Consider the following 17,737-nt stretch of genomic DNA (forward strand, 5'->3'; position numbering starts at 1 on the left):
TATAGTGACAAATAAATTTCTTGAAATGGCAAAGATTTCCGAATCAGACAAATGTACTTTTTGTCGAACTTGGACCGAAAGTATTGTACATCTTTTCTATGAATGTGAATGTATTTTACAATTTTGGGCAGATGTTGAATTGTGTCTTCTAAATTACTGTGAAATATCAATCATGCTATCTCCAGAGAATATTATACTAGGTATTCCAAAATATGATGATACTACTTCTAATATAAACAAATATAATTTTTTCTCAATCAATTACATAATAATAATGGGTAAAAAATATATCTATGATTGTAGACGGATAGAGAAAACACCAAAAATAGATCAATTTCTACTAAGTATGCAACAGAAGGTTAAAATAGAAAGATATAAAGATAAAATAATGCTCACGGGAGATACAGATACAAAGTGGAAAAATTTAAGCAAGTTCTGTAAAATTTAAAAAGTAAATTTTCCTTTCATGACTCTGTTTTGATTGATTTAAAGTGAGGTATATAACCATTGTTTCCTTTTCTGTTTTTTTTTGTTTTTCTCTGTGTTTTTATGCCTGTCCTTCTGTGTTGTGTCTTTTCTTTTTCGCAAAGCCAATAAAAAAAAGAAAAAAAAAAAAAAAAGAAAAAAAAAAAGAAAAAAAGAAAAAAAAAAAAAAGAATAAAGTTTATTTTACTAGGTGTCTATGATACCTGAATTTGTTAACATGCTCCATTAATATATTGTATTTTGAAAAGAGTGTTAAAGTAAATTTGGTAAAATTAAATATCTGACTTCTGTGCGGATTAAAATACGTATATGTTGATGTGCTTTTACTATTGAGATGTAAGAGAGTCATGCAATTTTAATTATTTTGTGATTTTTCTATATATGACAACCGTTAATGATTGTTTGTCATCTAATAAAAATCTCTCTCTCTGAATATAACATTAGATTCATCTATGTACGGCATTATTTGTGATTTTTATAGATGTTTTATAGTCTACAGTGTCAAACATGTAATCTTTAATGTTTACTGTTTTAAAAAAGTCGTGTACAAAATCCTTAGTTTTAAATTTAGACTGAGCCCCCTTCTTATGAACAAGTGCATCTTTTACACCCCCAAGATGATAGGCAAGAATTCATCACATGTAACAGCAAAAAATCAATAAAATAAACACAAAAAGATAATAAAAATGCAGAAAAAAAATAGTGTGATCAAAAATAACAAATGATGCAATACAGACAAATAAAAACTTAGCGCTGTTGCCAAACAATGTCAGACTCTTAAAAACTTGATCAACACGCGAACTCACAAAAATTGAAAACTGCATGCTTAGCGAAGGTTTAACATTAATTCAAACAACTCATCAGCCCAACAGAATCCAACTGTTACACGATACAAACGACACTTGGAAAAAAATGACTCCTGGTGTACTTGTTTGTATTGTGTAATAGTTGGATTCTGTGTTTGGGTTAATTATAAGCCTTTGCTAAAGCATGCAGTATTCAGTTTTTGTGAGTTTGCGTGTCCTTAAAGTTTTTATGAATTTGACATTGTTTGCAATAGTGCTAAGTTTTAATTTGTGCGTATTATGGCATTTTTTTATTTGGTCATATCATTTCTCTGTTTTGTTTTTTTTTTTTAGCTTTGTGGTGTTTATTGTATTTTTGTTGTTAAGTGTAATGACTTCTTGCCTATCATCAAAGGGGGTCTTATAAAGATGCGTCCATCCATAAGAAAGGGGTTAAATCTGAATTAAAAACTTAAGATGTTGAACACGTCTTTTTTAACAGTAAACATTACATATTTCATTTTTTAACACTGTACTGTGTTAAAACACCCATACAAATGCTGAAATGCCGTACACAGATGAACCGAATGTTATATTCAGAAAGAGAACGCTAACAATCATTAACAGTCATCATATATAGAAAAATCAAAATTATAAAAATAAATATCCAAGGACAACAGTTTCTTCTCGATAGATTCCTAGTAATAAAACCTATATCAAACCCTTATTTATATTAGAAGCTATTAAGAAATGGGCATTAATATGGCAGTCATATTTAATTTATGAAAATTATAAAAGGGCCTTTGTGAAAACTGAACCACTGAAAGTGTTTCTTCATGTACAAGAAAAATATTAAAACTTTAAAATCACTGAAATAGCTTGTTTATGTGTGGTATATGACCGACAATGTCCTTTGTAGGAATGTTGGCCACCATATTGGATTTATGCAAATTAACAAAGTGCCAATCCAATTTATTGCATCTCAAAAATCGTTTGTTCATGCCATAGAATATACTTTTAACTTTGAAATCACTGAAATTGCTTGTTTATTACATGGTATATGATCAAAAATGTATTTTGTAGGAATGTTGGCCGCCATATTGGAATTATGCAAATTAGTGAAGTGCCCATATGAAACATTATACCTCAAAATGATTCCCCGAGCCAAATTACTAGTGTCAGACGTTGAAATCACTGAATAGCTTGTTTAACATGTGATATATGGCCAATTATGTTATTTTGTCCGATGGTTGGCCGCCATATTTGATGTATGCAAATTAGGTATATTTCCCCAAGGTGGATTCGAGGAAACTTTTTATATGTTGTTCTGGGTACCTCTCTTAAATGCATTCTGAAGAAAAAAATTCTGTTGCAATTTGAGGTGGGTCTAACACTATTTTGACTGGACTACAAGTTTGTAGCTGAGGGTCGATTTCTAAATTAAAGAGGTATTTGGCACAGCTTGAGAAAGCTCGACCACCATATGAATCAAGATTGTAGCTTGGTTCCTTGATTAGACATTTAACAGATGGACACAGTGTCCTGGTAGTTTGCGGTAACTGAATGAGGTCAAGTATATAAGTTTGTTCCAGTCCGTTGAGTGCTTTAGGTGGACTAGGACTTTGAAAGTGGTATTTTGGCCTGCACTGGCAACCAATGAAGCTTTCTTAGATAAGGTGTACTGTGTTCACGTTTCTCAGTACGGGCGATCATTCTTGTAGCCACATTCTGTGCATGCTCAAGCTATTTGATTTGGTCAGATATTGAGCCATATAAAAGTGCTAGTATGACGTAATCAGTAAACATCTAGCGAAAATGGAAAACATGCATAATGATTGTCTTTTTGTGCCCAAAAGCTTACAAGCTTTCCAGTAAACGACATTTTTCGGAGGAATACATTTCTTGCTAGGATTCATCATGGGTAATTTTGTACATTTAATGAAAAACTGCATACATGTATATTCAGTTTAATATGTAAGTGGAGGCACTATGAATACACGTTCTCAGAATCAACAAATTTCCAGACGCAGTATGCTGTGTCTCGGTTGATTGTAGTTTATTGGTTGCCTGAATGTCATCGCCATTTTATTTTACCATTTCAAAATAGTCCATCAGTTACATAATAGCCATTAGTTCCCGGCCGCCTAAGTTGCTGTAAATAATGAAAAGGAACCGATGAGATACGACCGTTCGAGCTGCTGCACACCGGCAGATTTTTTCTGATTCTCTCTCGGAATCCCCATCGTTTACGGAACCCTGACCAAAATATTTGGTGTCATCGCCTGGTAGACGAGAGGAACGCTGTCAAAGTTCAACGTGCCGTTAGTGGCGCTGTTTATTAAGTAATCTTTTATATCGGACTGTGACAACTCTGGATATGCAGCCATTATTAGTGCCACAACTCCTGGTGAAGAGAAAATGGAAAAAAATAAATTTTTAGGCAATGATGCCGAAAGATAATGACAATTTACAGACATATTGATCGGAAACATTCGAATTCCTGAATATATCACTGATATCGGCGTTTCTATTCACATCACCATATGACCGGTCGCTTCTAACGACACAGATTTACTTCAACTCTCATTTGCTACCGTGGAAATGTGCGAAGAAGTTGTTAATGCTAAGTGGCACCTTTTATGACAGTTTAACAAGCAAAAGTAATCACAATGTCTTTTCAAAAATGAACTTCCCTAGTGCCGAGGTACAACCATAACATTTTGTGATTACCATGCACGATATAACCCCTCTATCTATCTATCTATCTATCTATCTATCTATCTATCTATCTATCTATCTATCTATCTATCTATCTATCTATCTATCTATCTATCTATCTATCTATCTATCTATCTATCTATCTATCTATCTATCTATCTATCTATCTATCTATCTATCTATCTATCTATCTATCTATCTATCTATCTATCTATCTATCTATCTGTCTGTCTGTCTGTCTGTCTATCTGTCTATCTATCTATCTATCTATCTATCTATCTATCAAACACTCACACGAACACACACATATACATATGTGTGTATATGTGTATGTGTCTGTATGTATGTATATGTATATTTATTCAAGGGCGATAAATTTCTTTAAAAGGAAGAAACAGTGTTCTTTGCACTTTTAGGAGAGCAATTCAATATGCAATGTACTGATGTTATTACGTATCCAGCTGTTCTCTTTGTTGACCCATTATTAATCCATTATTTGCGGTTCAAGGCCACCGGCCCATATGCAAATGATGTAATCGGCCATATGCAATCGGCCCATGTGCATCTGACATTTTGTGTTGAGTAGAAAATAAATGGAAAGAGATAAATCAAGAAATCAATCAGTAAAAAAATAAATAAATAGCAAAATACATGCTTTGCATTGGTCTTGTAAAAGTTTCAGTAAATTAAAGTAGGATACATAATGTACATCTACTTAAGCCTTTTCTCTGAGCTTGAATGCTCTTTAAACCTTTGTTAAACAATAGGTGATGAGGGATTTAAGATTTTCGAAGAAGGTACCAAATGCGCTTGTAACCTACCTTCCACATTATGAACAAAAATGTAATTCATATCGAAGTTTTCCCATCTTTGATGTAAGAATATTTGTTTAATGATGGCGTTAAAATTGTTCCAAAAGTGAGTTGAAAGTAGGAACACGAAAACGAATATTAGCTTGTTCATACAAAAAGCTTCCTTAATAGCATATGTATGTTTATCGTCTTTACCTGAAACATGTGGGGCGGCCATGGATGTTCCGGTGAGCGTTAAGTAAGCGTCATCTGCGGTGAAATAGGAACTGTTGATGCTACTTCCCGGTGCGTAGATGTCAACGCAGTCACCGTAGTTAGAGTAAGGTGCAATTTCATCGTGTCTGGTAGTGGCTCCAACGACGATAGCCTACAAAAGATAACATACATGAGAAGAAAGGAGGTGAGCCTTTTTAAACAGGGATCAAAAGGCAAAATGAACATCCCCCTATTTTGTCTCCCATATGAAAGATGCAGGTTTTCTCAACCGTTTAAATCTGCTTAATACGAGCATATTATCGATCAAAGTGTTTCGGTAGTCATCCAAGTCACCTACAACTCTTGTTCCTTAATATTCTCTACGTACAAACAAGTCCAGGGGATTTAATTGTGTTATTGTGTTTCAGCAACACACTATGTTTATCTGAACGAAGTTGAATATGAGTGTGTTTGAATTTCCTTCCCGTAGCCCTTTTTGCGGTCACAAAAAATGTATCTCATTGAATATCTCCGTGGGAAGTTACATCTATTTAATCATCCGCTACTTTGTTTGAAAACTTGAAAGAGTAATCACCGACGTCGACTTTATTTCAAGAAATGTTTAAAAAGATAGCATACATCAGAAGAAAGGAGATGTACCTTTTAAAACAGGGATCAAACAGCAAAATGTACAACCCCTATTTTCTCTCCAAAATGACAGAGGAAGGTTTCCTCATATCAACCGTCGAAATTCGCTTAATACGAATATGCTATCGATCAAAAGGTTTCGGTAATCATGTCAGTCATCTAAAAGTATTGATCCTTGATGTTCTCTGCGTAGAAACAAGTCCTGAAGTTAACCGTCTTGTTATGTTGCAGCAAAACACTATATTATGTTTCTATGACTGAAGTTAAAATGAGTGTTTTGAATTTCCTTTCCACAGCCCTTTTTGCGATCACAAAAAATGTATCTCATTGAATATCTCCGTATAGAAAGTTATTTAATGACCCGCTACTTCGTTTAAAAAACTTGACTGAGTAATCACCAACTTTATTTCAAGAAAGGTTATGAAATTACAAACGGATACAAACTGATGCGATGACAGAGCAGGTCGTTTGTCGGTTGAACATTTCTGGATATTCTACCACGTGTTTCAGAATAGTAAATATCCGCTTTTGAGAACACAGTTCGGCCTCTTTAACATATACTTTTACCTATAATAAGTCACGAGCGATAGATTTAGTCTGGATGGGTTGACTCATCCCGGGCACGCTTGATAAGATTATTAGGAATTGCGATGATAAAATGATACATTTAAGATTGGCATAATTTTGAACGGCTCGACTAAAAAACCAGAAGACTATCATTAACCTTTCTCTCGCTCACAGTGAGTAGTTCGGAAGGTAAACTTGAGATTGTACTATGTACCGTATTCTATTCAAGAAAATCATCTGACACAATCTGGAATGAGATTTATAATGTCTCTACAAAATTTATCATTTTCTAATTGTTCAAGAACAAACACTGGGCAAAATGCTTGATATACGTTCAGTATATTTAGGCCTACGTACATTGACGAATATTGAACACAACATTGATGGTATTCATAAGGTTTATCTTTATATATGGAACATTTCAATACGTTGATATACGTAAGAAATATCTCTGTAGACCAAGAGTATACTTAATGCAGGGCTTTGCACACCAAGTGTACACTGTAATTGTGCATCAGTATACGTACGTATATACTTAACGTATTTGACAAATGTACAGATTCTGTATAAGTATATTGTTGTATATCAAGCATTTTGCCCAGTGAAAGTCTTCGTGAATAGATGTACATTTAGAGAAATTACCGACTCACAGTCTATAAAACCATCTAATACATATGGTAGACAAACATTAATATATATTACGAATCATAAAAGAAGGAAAACTATTAATTTTCCTTTTTTTTATTTCCTTCCAGCCGATCGACTACAAAATTTAATTCCAGTGCGACATCACTACGTGATGAGATACACGTTGTAAAATGGATTAAATAACATGTAAGAGGAAAATTTACCGATAATTATAAGACCTGAGCTGTTGACAATTTTGAGATAGATTTTTTAACTTTCATATTACCAAGACAACTGTCCAAAATACCAAACACAAAACCAATAAGGCTGTATACATCAGGCTTGTCAATTTCATATTTCTGTATCTGTAAACCATCTGCGTTCGCCAGATTTCTTGCAGATTCTAATATCACTATTACTCTTCCCATAACTTGCATCTTGTCAGCGAACCTATTCATCATTTGAAACTTTGCACAATTTTTGCCACTATTTTCACAAATTATCGACGACAACAGTGGCGGTAAATGTACTGATGAAAGCCAGTCTGAGAGATATCTCTGATACGATCCTAAAAAGGATGATAGATGTCACTTTTGGCTAAAATTTCCTGAGTTGTTGTTCTCCGATTCTATACACTATAGTGTAGCATGTTGAAATACAAAGCAGGAGGGTTCTTCGACAAAGATGGCTCAATGATCACAATACGTGATGTTATTTCTACTAAATGAATTTAAGTCTGGGATGAAATCCAGCTGTTACCACATTGCACACATACAAGCGACCGGTGCGACATGATTTTGTGTGTAGAACAAGAATTTGTTTTCTGCTGACAGAGCAAAACTACCGCTAATATATACATCAAAGGTTACAGCCAATGACCTTTCAAAAGACATACTTCTCTAGTGGAACTTGGCGAATACTTGCAGGCGTCGTCCTTATGGTTGCCTGCAGCGACTACTGTAAAATACCCATCGCGACAGAGCTGGGCAACAGCTTCGTTTGTGATCGTCGAAAGTTCCGTTGCCAGGGAGATGGACACGACAGCTGGTTGCATGCCTGAACAGGAGATTACATCCAGTGCTGCAAGGGATTTGCCGGTTATTAGTGCGGAGAAAGAGACCACGTGGACGAAGTGAACATTTTTCATAATTGAATCATAAATTTAAACGCACGTATTGTATCGGTACGTGGTGCCAAGGGATCCAATGGTTAAAGGTTTTCACATTTGAGGATTAAGGCACTACAGATTGTGCGAGAAAAAGATTTAGAATCCAAATTAGAAACCAAACATCTCACCAGATATGAAGTCACTAATATAACCGTTATCGTCACAACCAAACACGCGCACAGACAGTAGGTGAACACCTGGAGCAACCCCAACAGTGTTTCCGCCGATGACGCCTGCGCAGTGAGTTCCATGCCCCGAGCAATCTTCTCCCTATAAAACAAAACGCTGATCAACTTTCCTTTGATACTAGTAAGCAGACTACACAGTAACCAAATTTGCTCAGCTGGCGCAGTAGTAAATTTGAGTATGGTTACCTAAGTATTTGAAATGTGAGATTTCTCACAAACTCATAAGTTGTGATAGTACCGCAAAGCATGTGAACAATTAATTTTATGACTGAAATAAATCGTAGATTCGTTCCTCTTTAAGCGCATACATACATATACATACATACATACATACATACATACATACATACATACATACATACATACATACATACATACATACATACATACATACATACATACATACATACATACATACATACACACATACATAAATACAAACATATATATACATACATACATACATACATACATACATAAATACATACATACATACATATTCGCACATACATATTTGTGTATTTGAGTATGTATACATTTCATACTTAGGTATTAAGCTTGACAGGTGTCACCAGAGCAGTAAAATGCTCGATGCAAGATCGGAAGTGTGTCTCGATGAAGAATATAACTACGAGACATGTGGTAAGATGCTGTTTGTTCATTGTTCTCATTACGAAACATTCAGTGGCCAGTAAACTTACGTTCTTGCCGTCTCCTATGGCGTCATAGAAAGGCGAAACTCTCCCGTCGAACTCAATATGACTCGACCGAATGCCTGTGTCTACCACGAACACAGTGATTCCACTACCATTCCCTTGAATATTCACGGACAGAAATAAAAAAAAAATCATATTCCAACGGACGCACATATGGATAAATTTTCATATCTCTCTCTCTCTCTCTCTCTCTCTCTCTCTCTCTCTCTCTCTCTCTCTCTGAGCAAAGACAGGTGGATACAGATAAAGTTTCCCTTTGATCAGAAGTAACCTACAGGTAATCGTTGGTGTGAAGTCAATAAAGAAACAATGAATTTGGGAGCGTATCGTACAGACTTAAGTTTACCTATTGTTGACTGATAAGTTCTGTCGAGAGGTAGGAACTGCTGATCAATTCTGTCCAATCCCCAAGATGACACTGCGGCAGGGTGTAACGTGGCATCTTCCTCTATATAATCGATCTCATCCATTTCTCGCAACTTTGTAAATCGAAACAGAAATTATACATTGGTATTATATATGAATACATATGTACTGAGAGTTTCTACAAACTTTTTAAGGTTTGTGTCGAACCACATTTAGATTCATGGAAATTGAACAAGACATTGCTGTGACAGAATCAAGTAGCTTTAGGGAATACTGCTTGCTTACCCTTTCCAGCGCTTTGGGAGACAGCCTCGCCGAGAAGGCCGTCATTAGGTTCGTAACATTTCCACGAAAATAAACATCAAGGCCTTCATCTTCGGCTATCGTTTTCAGTCTGGACAGGACGATGTCAAGATGACGCTTGGATAATTCATTCTGCCAACAGGGAAGAGTGACAAGTTGAACCAAGTACCAGCAAGGAAGTTTTGAGTTTTCTCCCAAAAGTATATTAAATTTCATACTTGGCATTTTCGGCTTGTACGAAAATATTACAGTTTGAAAAATACGCCGTAAGAGATGCAGTATCGAAATATACGCGAAGGAAATGTAAAAAGTTTCTACATAAAAGGAATCGCAAACAATGCAGCCTAGGCATTTTTCTAGATGCTTTTGATAAATATGTCATCGTGGGTTTCAAAACCATTAGCTTTGTATATCACGGTTTTTTTACTAATCCCCACATACCTACCCTTAGTTTGACGATGTAATGGTCTTTCCTTTTTGCTGCATCCGTGACGCGGTAGACCGGTGCCAGCTGGTGGCCGTTGACACTCCCAACATTCACTGCAGATGCATCGGTTATCACCAAATGACTCCAAGAGCAGAGTGCGAGAATCAAGAACGATAGTGACTCGATACAAGGCCCAATTCTACTCAAATGGCGATTTTTTGCCATGGTGGGTGAAATTCTTAAAAGACCTGAAAGATTGAAACAATTTTTGTAAATAATTTATCGATAGAGTGATATCCTTTGAAAGGATTCTGACCACTTCCAGTGCCAAAGGTGCTACGAAGCGCTTTTTCTATTTGTTTAATGAAAAATAATCCGTTGGGATTTTTAGGAAATTCATTTTCACGACTATAACGACAAAGATGATGCCAATAGTTATCATGCTGGATTCAAATTTCAAATTTAAGTGTAAAATTTCAAAGGTTCTTTTTCATGCAAGCTTTTTGGTAAAGGCATTAACTCCTTATTTTAAAACACCGATTAATTCGCAACGATTGATTCAGTTTGCATATGGAGAGCGGACCACTTTTAAATTTGCCGACTTTTAAATTCAAATATTGGTCACAAAATCTTCCCTTTCCACACACACAACACACACACACACACACAGACACCCAAACACAAGACAAGCAAACATTTACTCTTGTCGGACATAAAAATGAGTGCATACACCAGCAAACGATTGTGAGATTATGAAAATATGTCATCGATATGCATTCTGACATGTGGCATCAGACATTTGTATACTGATATTGTGACAGCTGTACTGGATATTATGAAATGTTCTCATAAATATATTTCAAAATTTAGATTGAAGAAATGATTATTATTACCAATAAAAAAATTACTTCTGTAAATGGAAGAAATATTTCATTTAGTCCTCCTAGTTAGAATACTTTCTAAGGATTGAAGTACCGGCTAAAGTAAACAGTGTTTGAAAATACGATTTCACATCAAATTTATGATAAGGTCACACGATTTTTTCGTTTTCGACGTAGAATAATCAGAAATGTTTGAAGAGGCTGTCGAAAAAGGATAATAGCTGTTAATTTCGACATTCTTTTGAAAATATTTGATTCAGAAAACAAGAATACATAGTATACATTCTTCGTCTTCTTTTGAGGCATGTAAAGTACAAATCACTAGCATTGATAATACAACATTTTGTGCGTAGTATGCAATTTTGTTGATGACAAGTAAATCGAAATAAATTTTCGTTTGACTGAATATTCCCTAGTTGAAGAACATAATAAATGGTGCTTACCTTATTCAAGACGTGTCGCCAGTACAATCCAAAGATAATGTAGGGTTCGGGTTGGGCAAGCAAGAAAAATCAAGATCTAACCATAGACGACCTTTAGATGAAGCATGTAAGCTTGGTCATTTTTTCATGACGGGCTTGCTTGGGAATTAATATAGCTAATAGAGTAAGTGATGCTGGTAAACACAATATAACTGCGATATTTACGTTTACCTGCATGGACTTCTCCCGAGTCACACTACTGTTGACCAATAATTTCCATACTTGTTATTGGCCACAAATTGTGTTTTCAGTGTTCTGAATGTTACGTAATGTCAGATTATTTTATTTTATTTTAAGTAATGGCAGTCGTAAACAGTAACAGAATTACAATAGTCTGTCTATTTGCATGGATACATGCCATGTATGTATGTATGTATGTATGTATGTATGTATGTATGTATGTATGTATGTATGTATGTATGTATGTATGTATGTATGTATGTATGTATGTATGTATGTATGTATGTATGTATGTATGTATGTATGTATGTATGTACACGTATGTATGTATGTATGTATGTATGTATGTATGTATGTATGTATGTATGTATGTATGTATGTATGTATGTATGTATGTATGTATGTATGTATGTATGTATGTATGTATGTATGTATGTATGTATGTATGTATGTATGTATGTATGTATGTATGTATGTATGATATTTGTATGTATGTATGTATGTATGTATGTATGTATGTATGTATGTATGTATGTATGTATGTATGTATGTATGTATGTATGTATGTATGTATGTATGTACGTATGTACGTATGTATGTATGTAGGTAGGTAGGTAGGTAGGTAGGTAGGTAGGTAGGTAGGTAGGTAGGTAGGTAGGTAGGTAGGTAGGTAGGTAGTGTATGTATGTATGTATGTATGTATGTATGTATGTATGTATGTATGTATGTATGTATGTATGTATGTATGTATTTATTGTAAAGAGTAACAGAATTACAATAGTCTGTCTATCTGCATAGATACATGCCATGTATGTATGTATGTATGTATGTATGTATGTATGTATGTATGTATGTATGTATGTATGTTTATATCAAATGTTTACATACAAAGTTCTTTTTTACTTCTGTCCTTTCTTGTTCATGAAGACGAAGGAAATCGAGGTACCTCCTGGTGTTACCTTTCAACATTATTTTCATTATTTTCTCATTTTCAATTCAATCTCGGACAGTCAGGCAAACCGTATTGAGTCAATTCAGAAACGTTCCCTAGATATTACATCATAAACAGGGATGTCACAGTGACTCTTCATCTTGGTGTAATTGTGACTATAACTTGTGTAATCTTTTCAAAATTCAATCTTTGTTCTTAACGTAGGAAACTATTTGATTTTATGTTTGTGCGTAAATGCCTTTTATCTTCTTATGACTCTACAGGTTGTACAGGTTTTTATGGTCTATGCGTACCTAGATACTCTGCTAGACATAGACCTCCATTACACATCCCTTACTGTAGAGTTGATGTTACAAAAAATGTCCTGATTGGACGTACGTCACGACTTTTTATGATTTGATTGATAAGGTTTGCGATGTCGATGTTTTTAAAGAATGTCAACTTTTAAAAGACATGTTAATGTGTTTTTGTCATTGTTTGATGTTTAGGGTACTTTTTTGTTTGTTTAAATTTTAGTGTATTTTATCCTTTTGTTTATTTTCTTGTCTGTAAGTGGCTGCCTGATGGCGGTGTTGATGAGCAAATAAAATAAAATAAAAATAAAATTAATGAAAAATTTGCAGTTGATATTGTGAATCCCTGACGTACATGCAGAATAGACTATTATCTAGTGATATCGCATCTTCATACCGTACACTAATTCGTACCGTGGAAAGATTATACGGTAACAAGGTGAACATTATATGTATAAAGTTATAAATTTACATCAAACTTGTTCTTAACTCTACGGAAATTTAAACCAAGTGATATCACTTGACTGAAAACTATTTGCAGATCTCACTCAGTCCAGCTTCACAGGTTCATGCTGCAATCGTACAATGAATGACAGTGAAGTTTGTACTGTGTGAGTATATAAGTGTTATCCCGTGATGCGCTAAGACACGGCTCTCCCATGGGTTTGGAAAGGCGAACATTGTTTACTGTTGTAAACTCTAAGGAAGAGCCGACTCACAGGTTTTTACAAGGTCATACGACAGAAACAAAAACACGTGATCATCGGGCTGTTATAGGGCTAAGCAATTTTGAAAATTTACAAGAATATGTTTTCACAAGATCTCTCCGACTCCAATGCAAGTATCGTGGACTGTACCGAAGGTTGCTCGTGCGTAGGAGGCACAGACAATGGCGAAAGTCGTCAGACCTGAGTGAAACGTGATATAACCTATTGCCAGTCGTAAGTCCTGGACAAGACTAAAAATTGGCATTGATATTGTATACGTTTCTCGCTTATTGAGCCAGTAGCACCTTTTGCAATTTCATGGAACTTGTAGCTTTTTATGTTTCATCAAAGTTATTTCCTTTTATCGAGATATTTGGTTTCTAATTCGGTTTCGAAAAACTTTTATTACACCTCACTCAATCTAATTGCGCATAATGCCTTAATCGTCATATTTGAAAACACTTAACCGGTGAATCCCTAGACACAACGTACCAATACAATACGTGCGTTTAAATTTATGATTCAATTTTGAAAAATGTTCACTTCGTCCACGTGGTCTCTTTCTCCGCACTAATAACCGGCAAATCCCTTGCAGCACTGGATGTAATCTCCTGTTCAGGCATGCAACCAGCTGTCGTGTCCATCTCCCTGGCAACGGAACTTTCGACGATCACAAACGAAGCCGTTTACCAGCTCTGTCGCGATGGGTATTTTACAGTAGTCGCTGCGGGCAACCAAAAGGGCGACGCCTGCAAGTATTCGCCAAGTTCAACAACAGAAGTACGTCTGATGAAGGTTCATAGACTGCCACCTTTTGTGGATATATGCAGTAGTTTTTAGTTTTTTGCTCTGTCAACAGCATACAAATTTTGGTTCTACACTTAAAATCATAAGCCATTGCATTTGTTCAACCCTGTCCCCTATATAGGCGAGCGGCAGACTCACCTATTTTTCACACTTAATGTACCCACCTTACATACGGCCACATCATACATCATTTGAAAGCTTATTATCTCTACTTCAAGAAAATTGACGATGTGGAGCTGCCAAGTAGGGCCATAACCCCCTAATTTGCATAATTCACACGGGTACCCAATTTGCATAAATGTGATATAAAATTAGGTTATTTATTGTTAACTACTCTAAACATACTTTTAAACTATCGAGTGATATATCAAATGAAAGGTATTTACATATTAATACAAAATTGATATCCAAAAGATATTTGAAATGGTTTTACTGAAATATTTTCATATTTATTGACAAAAATATTTTACCCTTTTGAATGACAATATTTTAAAAATTTGAACACATGCAGCCACATCATACAACCACATTATACATCATTTGAAAGCCTACTGTCTCCACTTGAAGAAAATTAACAACATTCAGCTGTCAAGTACGGCCGTAGCCCCTAATTTGCATAAGTCCGACGGGTACCCAATTTGCATAAATGCGATATAATATTAGATATTTATTATTCACTACTCGACACATACTTTTAAACTATCGAGTGATATATCAAATGAAAGGTATTTGCATGGAGAATACTAAAAGACATCAAAATATATTTAAATTCATTTTACTGAATTTTTTTTAATTTTGTCATATTTATATTAATAAAATATTTTCCCCTTTCCAATAACAATGTTTAAAAAAATGTAATACAAAAAGCCAAATCGTACAGCATCATCATACGTCATTTGAAAGCTTACTATCTCTACTTCAAGAAAATCGACAATGTGGAGCTGTCAAGTGCGGACGTGGCCCTTAATTAGCATAATTTACATGGGTGCCCAATGTGCATAAATGCGATATAAAATTAGAAATTTATTAACTACTATAAACATACTTTAAACTATCGAGTGATATATCAAATGAAAGGTATTTGCATGGAGAATACAAAATAGATATCCAAAGAGATATTAAAATGATTTTACTAAAATGTTTTCGTACTAATGTAGAACAACATACTTTCCCCTTTTGAATAACGATATTTTAATAATTTTAACACATAGAACCGCATCACACAACCACATCAAACGTTATTTGAAAGCCTATTATCTCTGCCTCATGAAAAATGACGATATGCAGCTGACAAATAGGGCTGTAATTATTTAATTTGCATAATGCACACGGGTACCTAATTGCATGAATTCGGTATACAATTACAAAAATCCATTGTTAAGTACTCTAAACTTACTTTTGAACTATCAAGTGATATATCAAATGATAGGTATTTGCATGTAGCATAGAATCATGAACTCCAAACGTGTATTCAAAATATTCTTATTGAATATTTTCAATTAAATCGTAAACATCTTGATTAGTTATTAATATTCAAAATATTGTGTAGCAAATACGAATAATGCCCACGTTATTGGGATAAATATCTGAATTTGTTTTGCAATTAATTTTTTGTTTATTAAGGATGCGCAGATTGGAACCTTTTCCAGTCTAATTCCCACATAGCTGAACAACAAGAATACATAAAACCAAATACATAAAACCATTGGAACTAATTCGGGATAATTGGGTCTTCATATTTTGCAAATTTTCTAAAACGTGTTTTGTGCTCTATAGTTGAGTGTTGAAATATAACAAGTTACTCTTAAAAGCAAGTAAAAATAAAAGCAGATGAGCATAAATTTGCAAATTAAACCGACATTACTTCACCATCCAATTATCCCAAATTAGTTCCAATCTCGTTATAAATAGCTGTGTGTTGAATGGCCCTTTTGTATTATTGATGTCATTTTTGTTTCAATTTCTCTAGAAATCTTGTTTTGATGGAGACATCATTGGTTACTACATCTGTGTTACATCTGTATTTTCAGTTCAGTTATGTGGAATATGTAGACGGAAAGCACCATATTTCATTTATCGTATTTATATAATGTTATATAATGAAGGAAAAGCAACTCAACACACCGTTAAAATCTTCGTTGTTTGCATTTTGTGTATGATATTGTGTATATTGTCAGTGTATATTATGTTTGGCTGTTTTATATAAAGTGTTAATTAGCCATGGCGATTATTCCAGTTAACAGTAAAATACTAGCACCACTTACAAGTTAGTACCTCTATGCTAAAAATACAAGTGAACAAAATGACGCCCACAAGGAAAGTTCGTGGGCCGCCCAATTATAAGTGGATGATGCAGTCCAACCTTTCACAGATCAAAATTCATTGACTATTTTCTAAAACAAATCTTGAAGAAATAAACAACGCACATCAAAGATACGACAGATTTTAAACGGAAAATTGAGACAATGAAAGTTCCGGCCACAGCGACATTGGTAACACTAGACATTGTTTCAATGTTCACTAATACAACGCACAATGAAGCAATGGAATCAGTTGACAGAGCATTAAATCAGGAAAGATCTTCAAATGATATTGCATAATCAAACAACCAACAACAAAATACATGATAGCTGTGCTGAAAATGATCTTGAAAAACAACACTTTCAAGTCAACAGTGAATTTTACCGTCAGGTATTTGGGTGCGGTATGGGATCTCAAGTTTTACCAGAAATTCCCGACATTACATTTCACAAGACGAAATGAGAATAATTCAGCAACACACTGAACAAATATCGCTCTGACTGAGATTCAGAGACGATGTATGATTCTCATTGGAACTAAACACGAGCTTAATGAATTCATATCAAACATGAACAAATGCATCATACTTTCAAATTTTCGAACGCTCTTCTCAAGAAATCATATCGTTAGACCTCATTATCTATAAAGGTCATCGGTGTAACAAAGAGAACATTCTCGACTGCAAAACACACACAAAACCAACAGATACAGTGCGGTTCATGAAACCAAACGGCAACATTCAAGGGCCTTGTTAAACGCGAAACATTACGATACATAAGAACAATCATGCAACAACAAGACAATACAGAATACAAGATATTTTCGAGATAAAAGTAATGAAATGCGACAAAACGATTCTAAATCTTGTTTAATTATTACTAACTTTGGACAATCGGATGACATTTAAATGTTATTAAATTTTCATTAAATTAATTTCAAAAGCTTGGAATCGTAAAAAGTAAAGGGAACCAAAACATTTTCAGGTCCCCTATATGCAGATCAAAAACTCCAAGTACCCCTCTACAATCTCCCGAAAATTTCGAATCCAACCCGAATTCCTCCGCTTCTCACCGTAATTTGTGAGCGTAGCCTAATCACATACATAAGAAACGGAAATATAAGCGTTAC

The 17,737-nt window shown here is 34.6% G+C and overlaps 1 protein-coding gene across 2 annotated transcripts; it reads right to left on the reverse strand.

The window, feature by feature from the left end:
* Positions 1-3,303: 3,303 nt before the first annotated feature.
* Positions 3,304-11,468, reverse strand: LOC139119074 (aqualysin-1-like). Of its 2 annotated transcripts, none has more exons than XM_070682699.1 (9): positions 11,331-11,468; positions 10,025-10,254; positions 9,562-9,711; positions 9,257-9,389; positions 8,896-9,008; positions 8,135-8,276; positions 7,734-7,918; positions 4,997-5,168; positions 3,304-3,423 (listed from the first exon to the last, which is right to left on the reverse strand). In XM_070682699.1, exons 2-9 carry the CDS (start codon positions 10,229-10,231, stop codon positions 3,416-3,418), a joined length of 1,110 nt encoding a protein of 369 aa, XP_070538800.1. In that variant the 5' UTR covers positions 10,232-10,254; positions 11,331-11,468; the 3' UTR covers positions 3,304-3,415. The 2 variants fall into 2 exon arrangements, with proteins under 2 accessions (XP_070538800.1, XP_070538799.1); XM_070682698.1 differs by having other exon boundaries at positions 3,304-3,675.
* Between the last annotated feature and the right edge of the window lie 6,269 nt (positions 11,469-17,737).

Source organism: Ptychodera flava, chromosome 19 (genome assembly GCF_041260155.1).
Source record: "Ptychodera flava strain L36383 chromosome 19, AS_Pfla_20210202, whole genome shotgun sequence".
In the NCBI taxonomy this organism is placed as follows: Eukaryota; Metazoa; Hemichordata; class Enteropneusta; family Ptychoderidae; genus Ptychodera; species Ptychodera flava.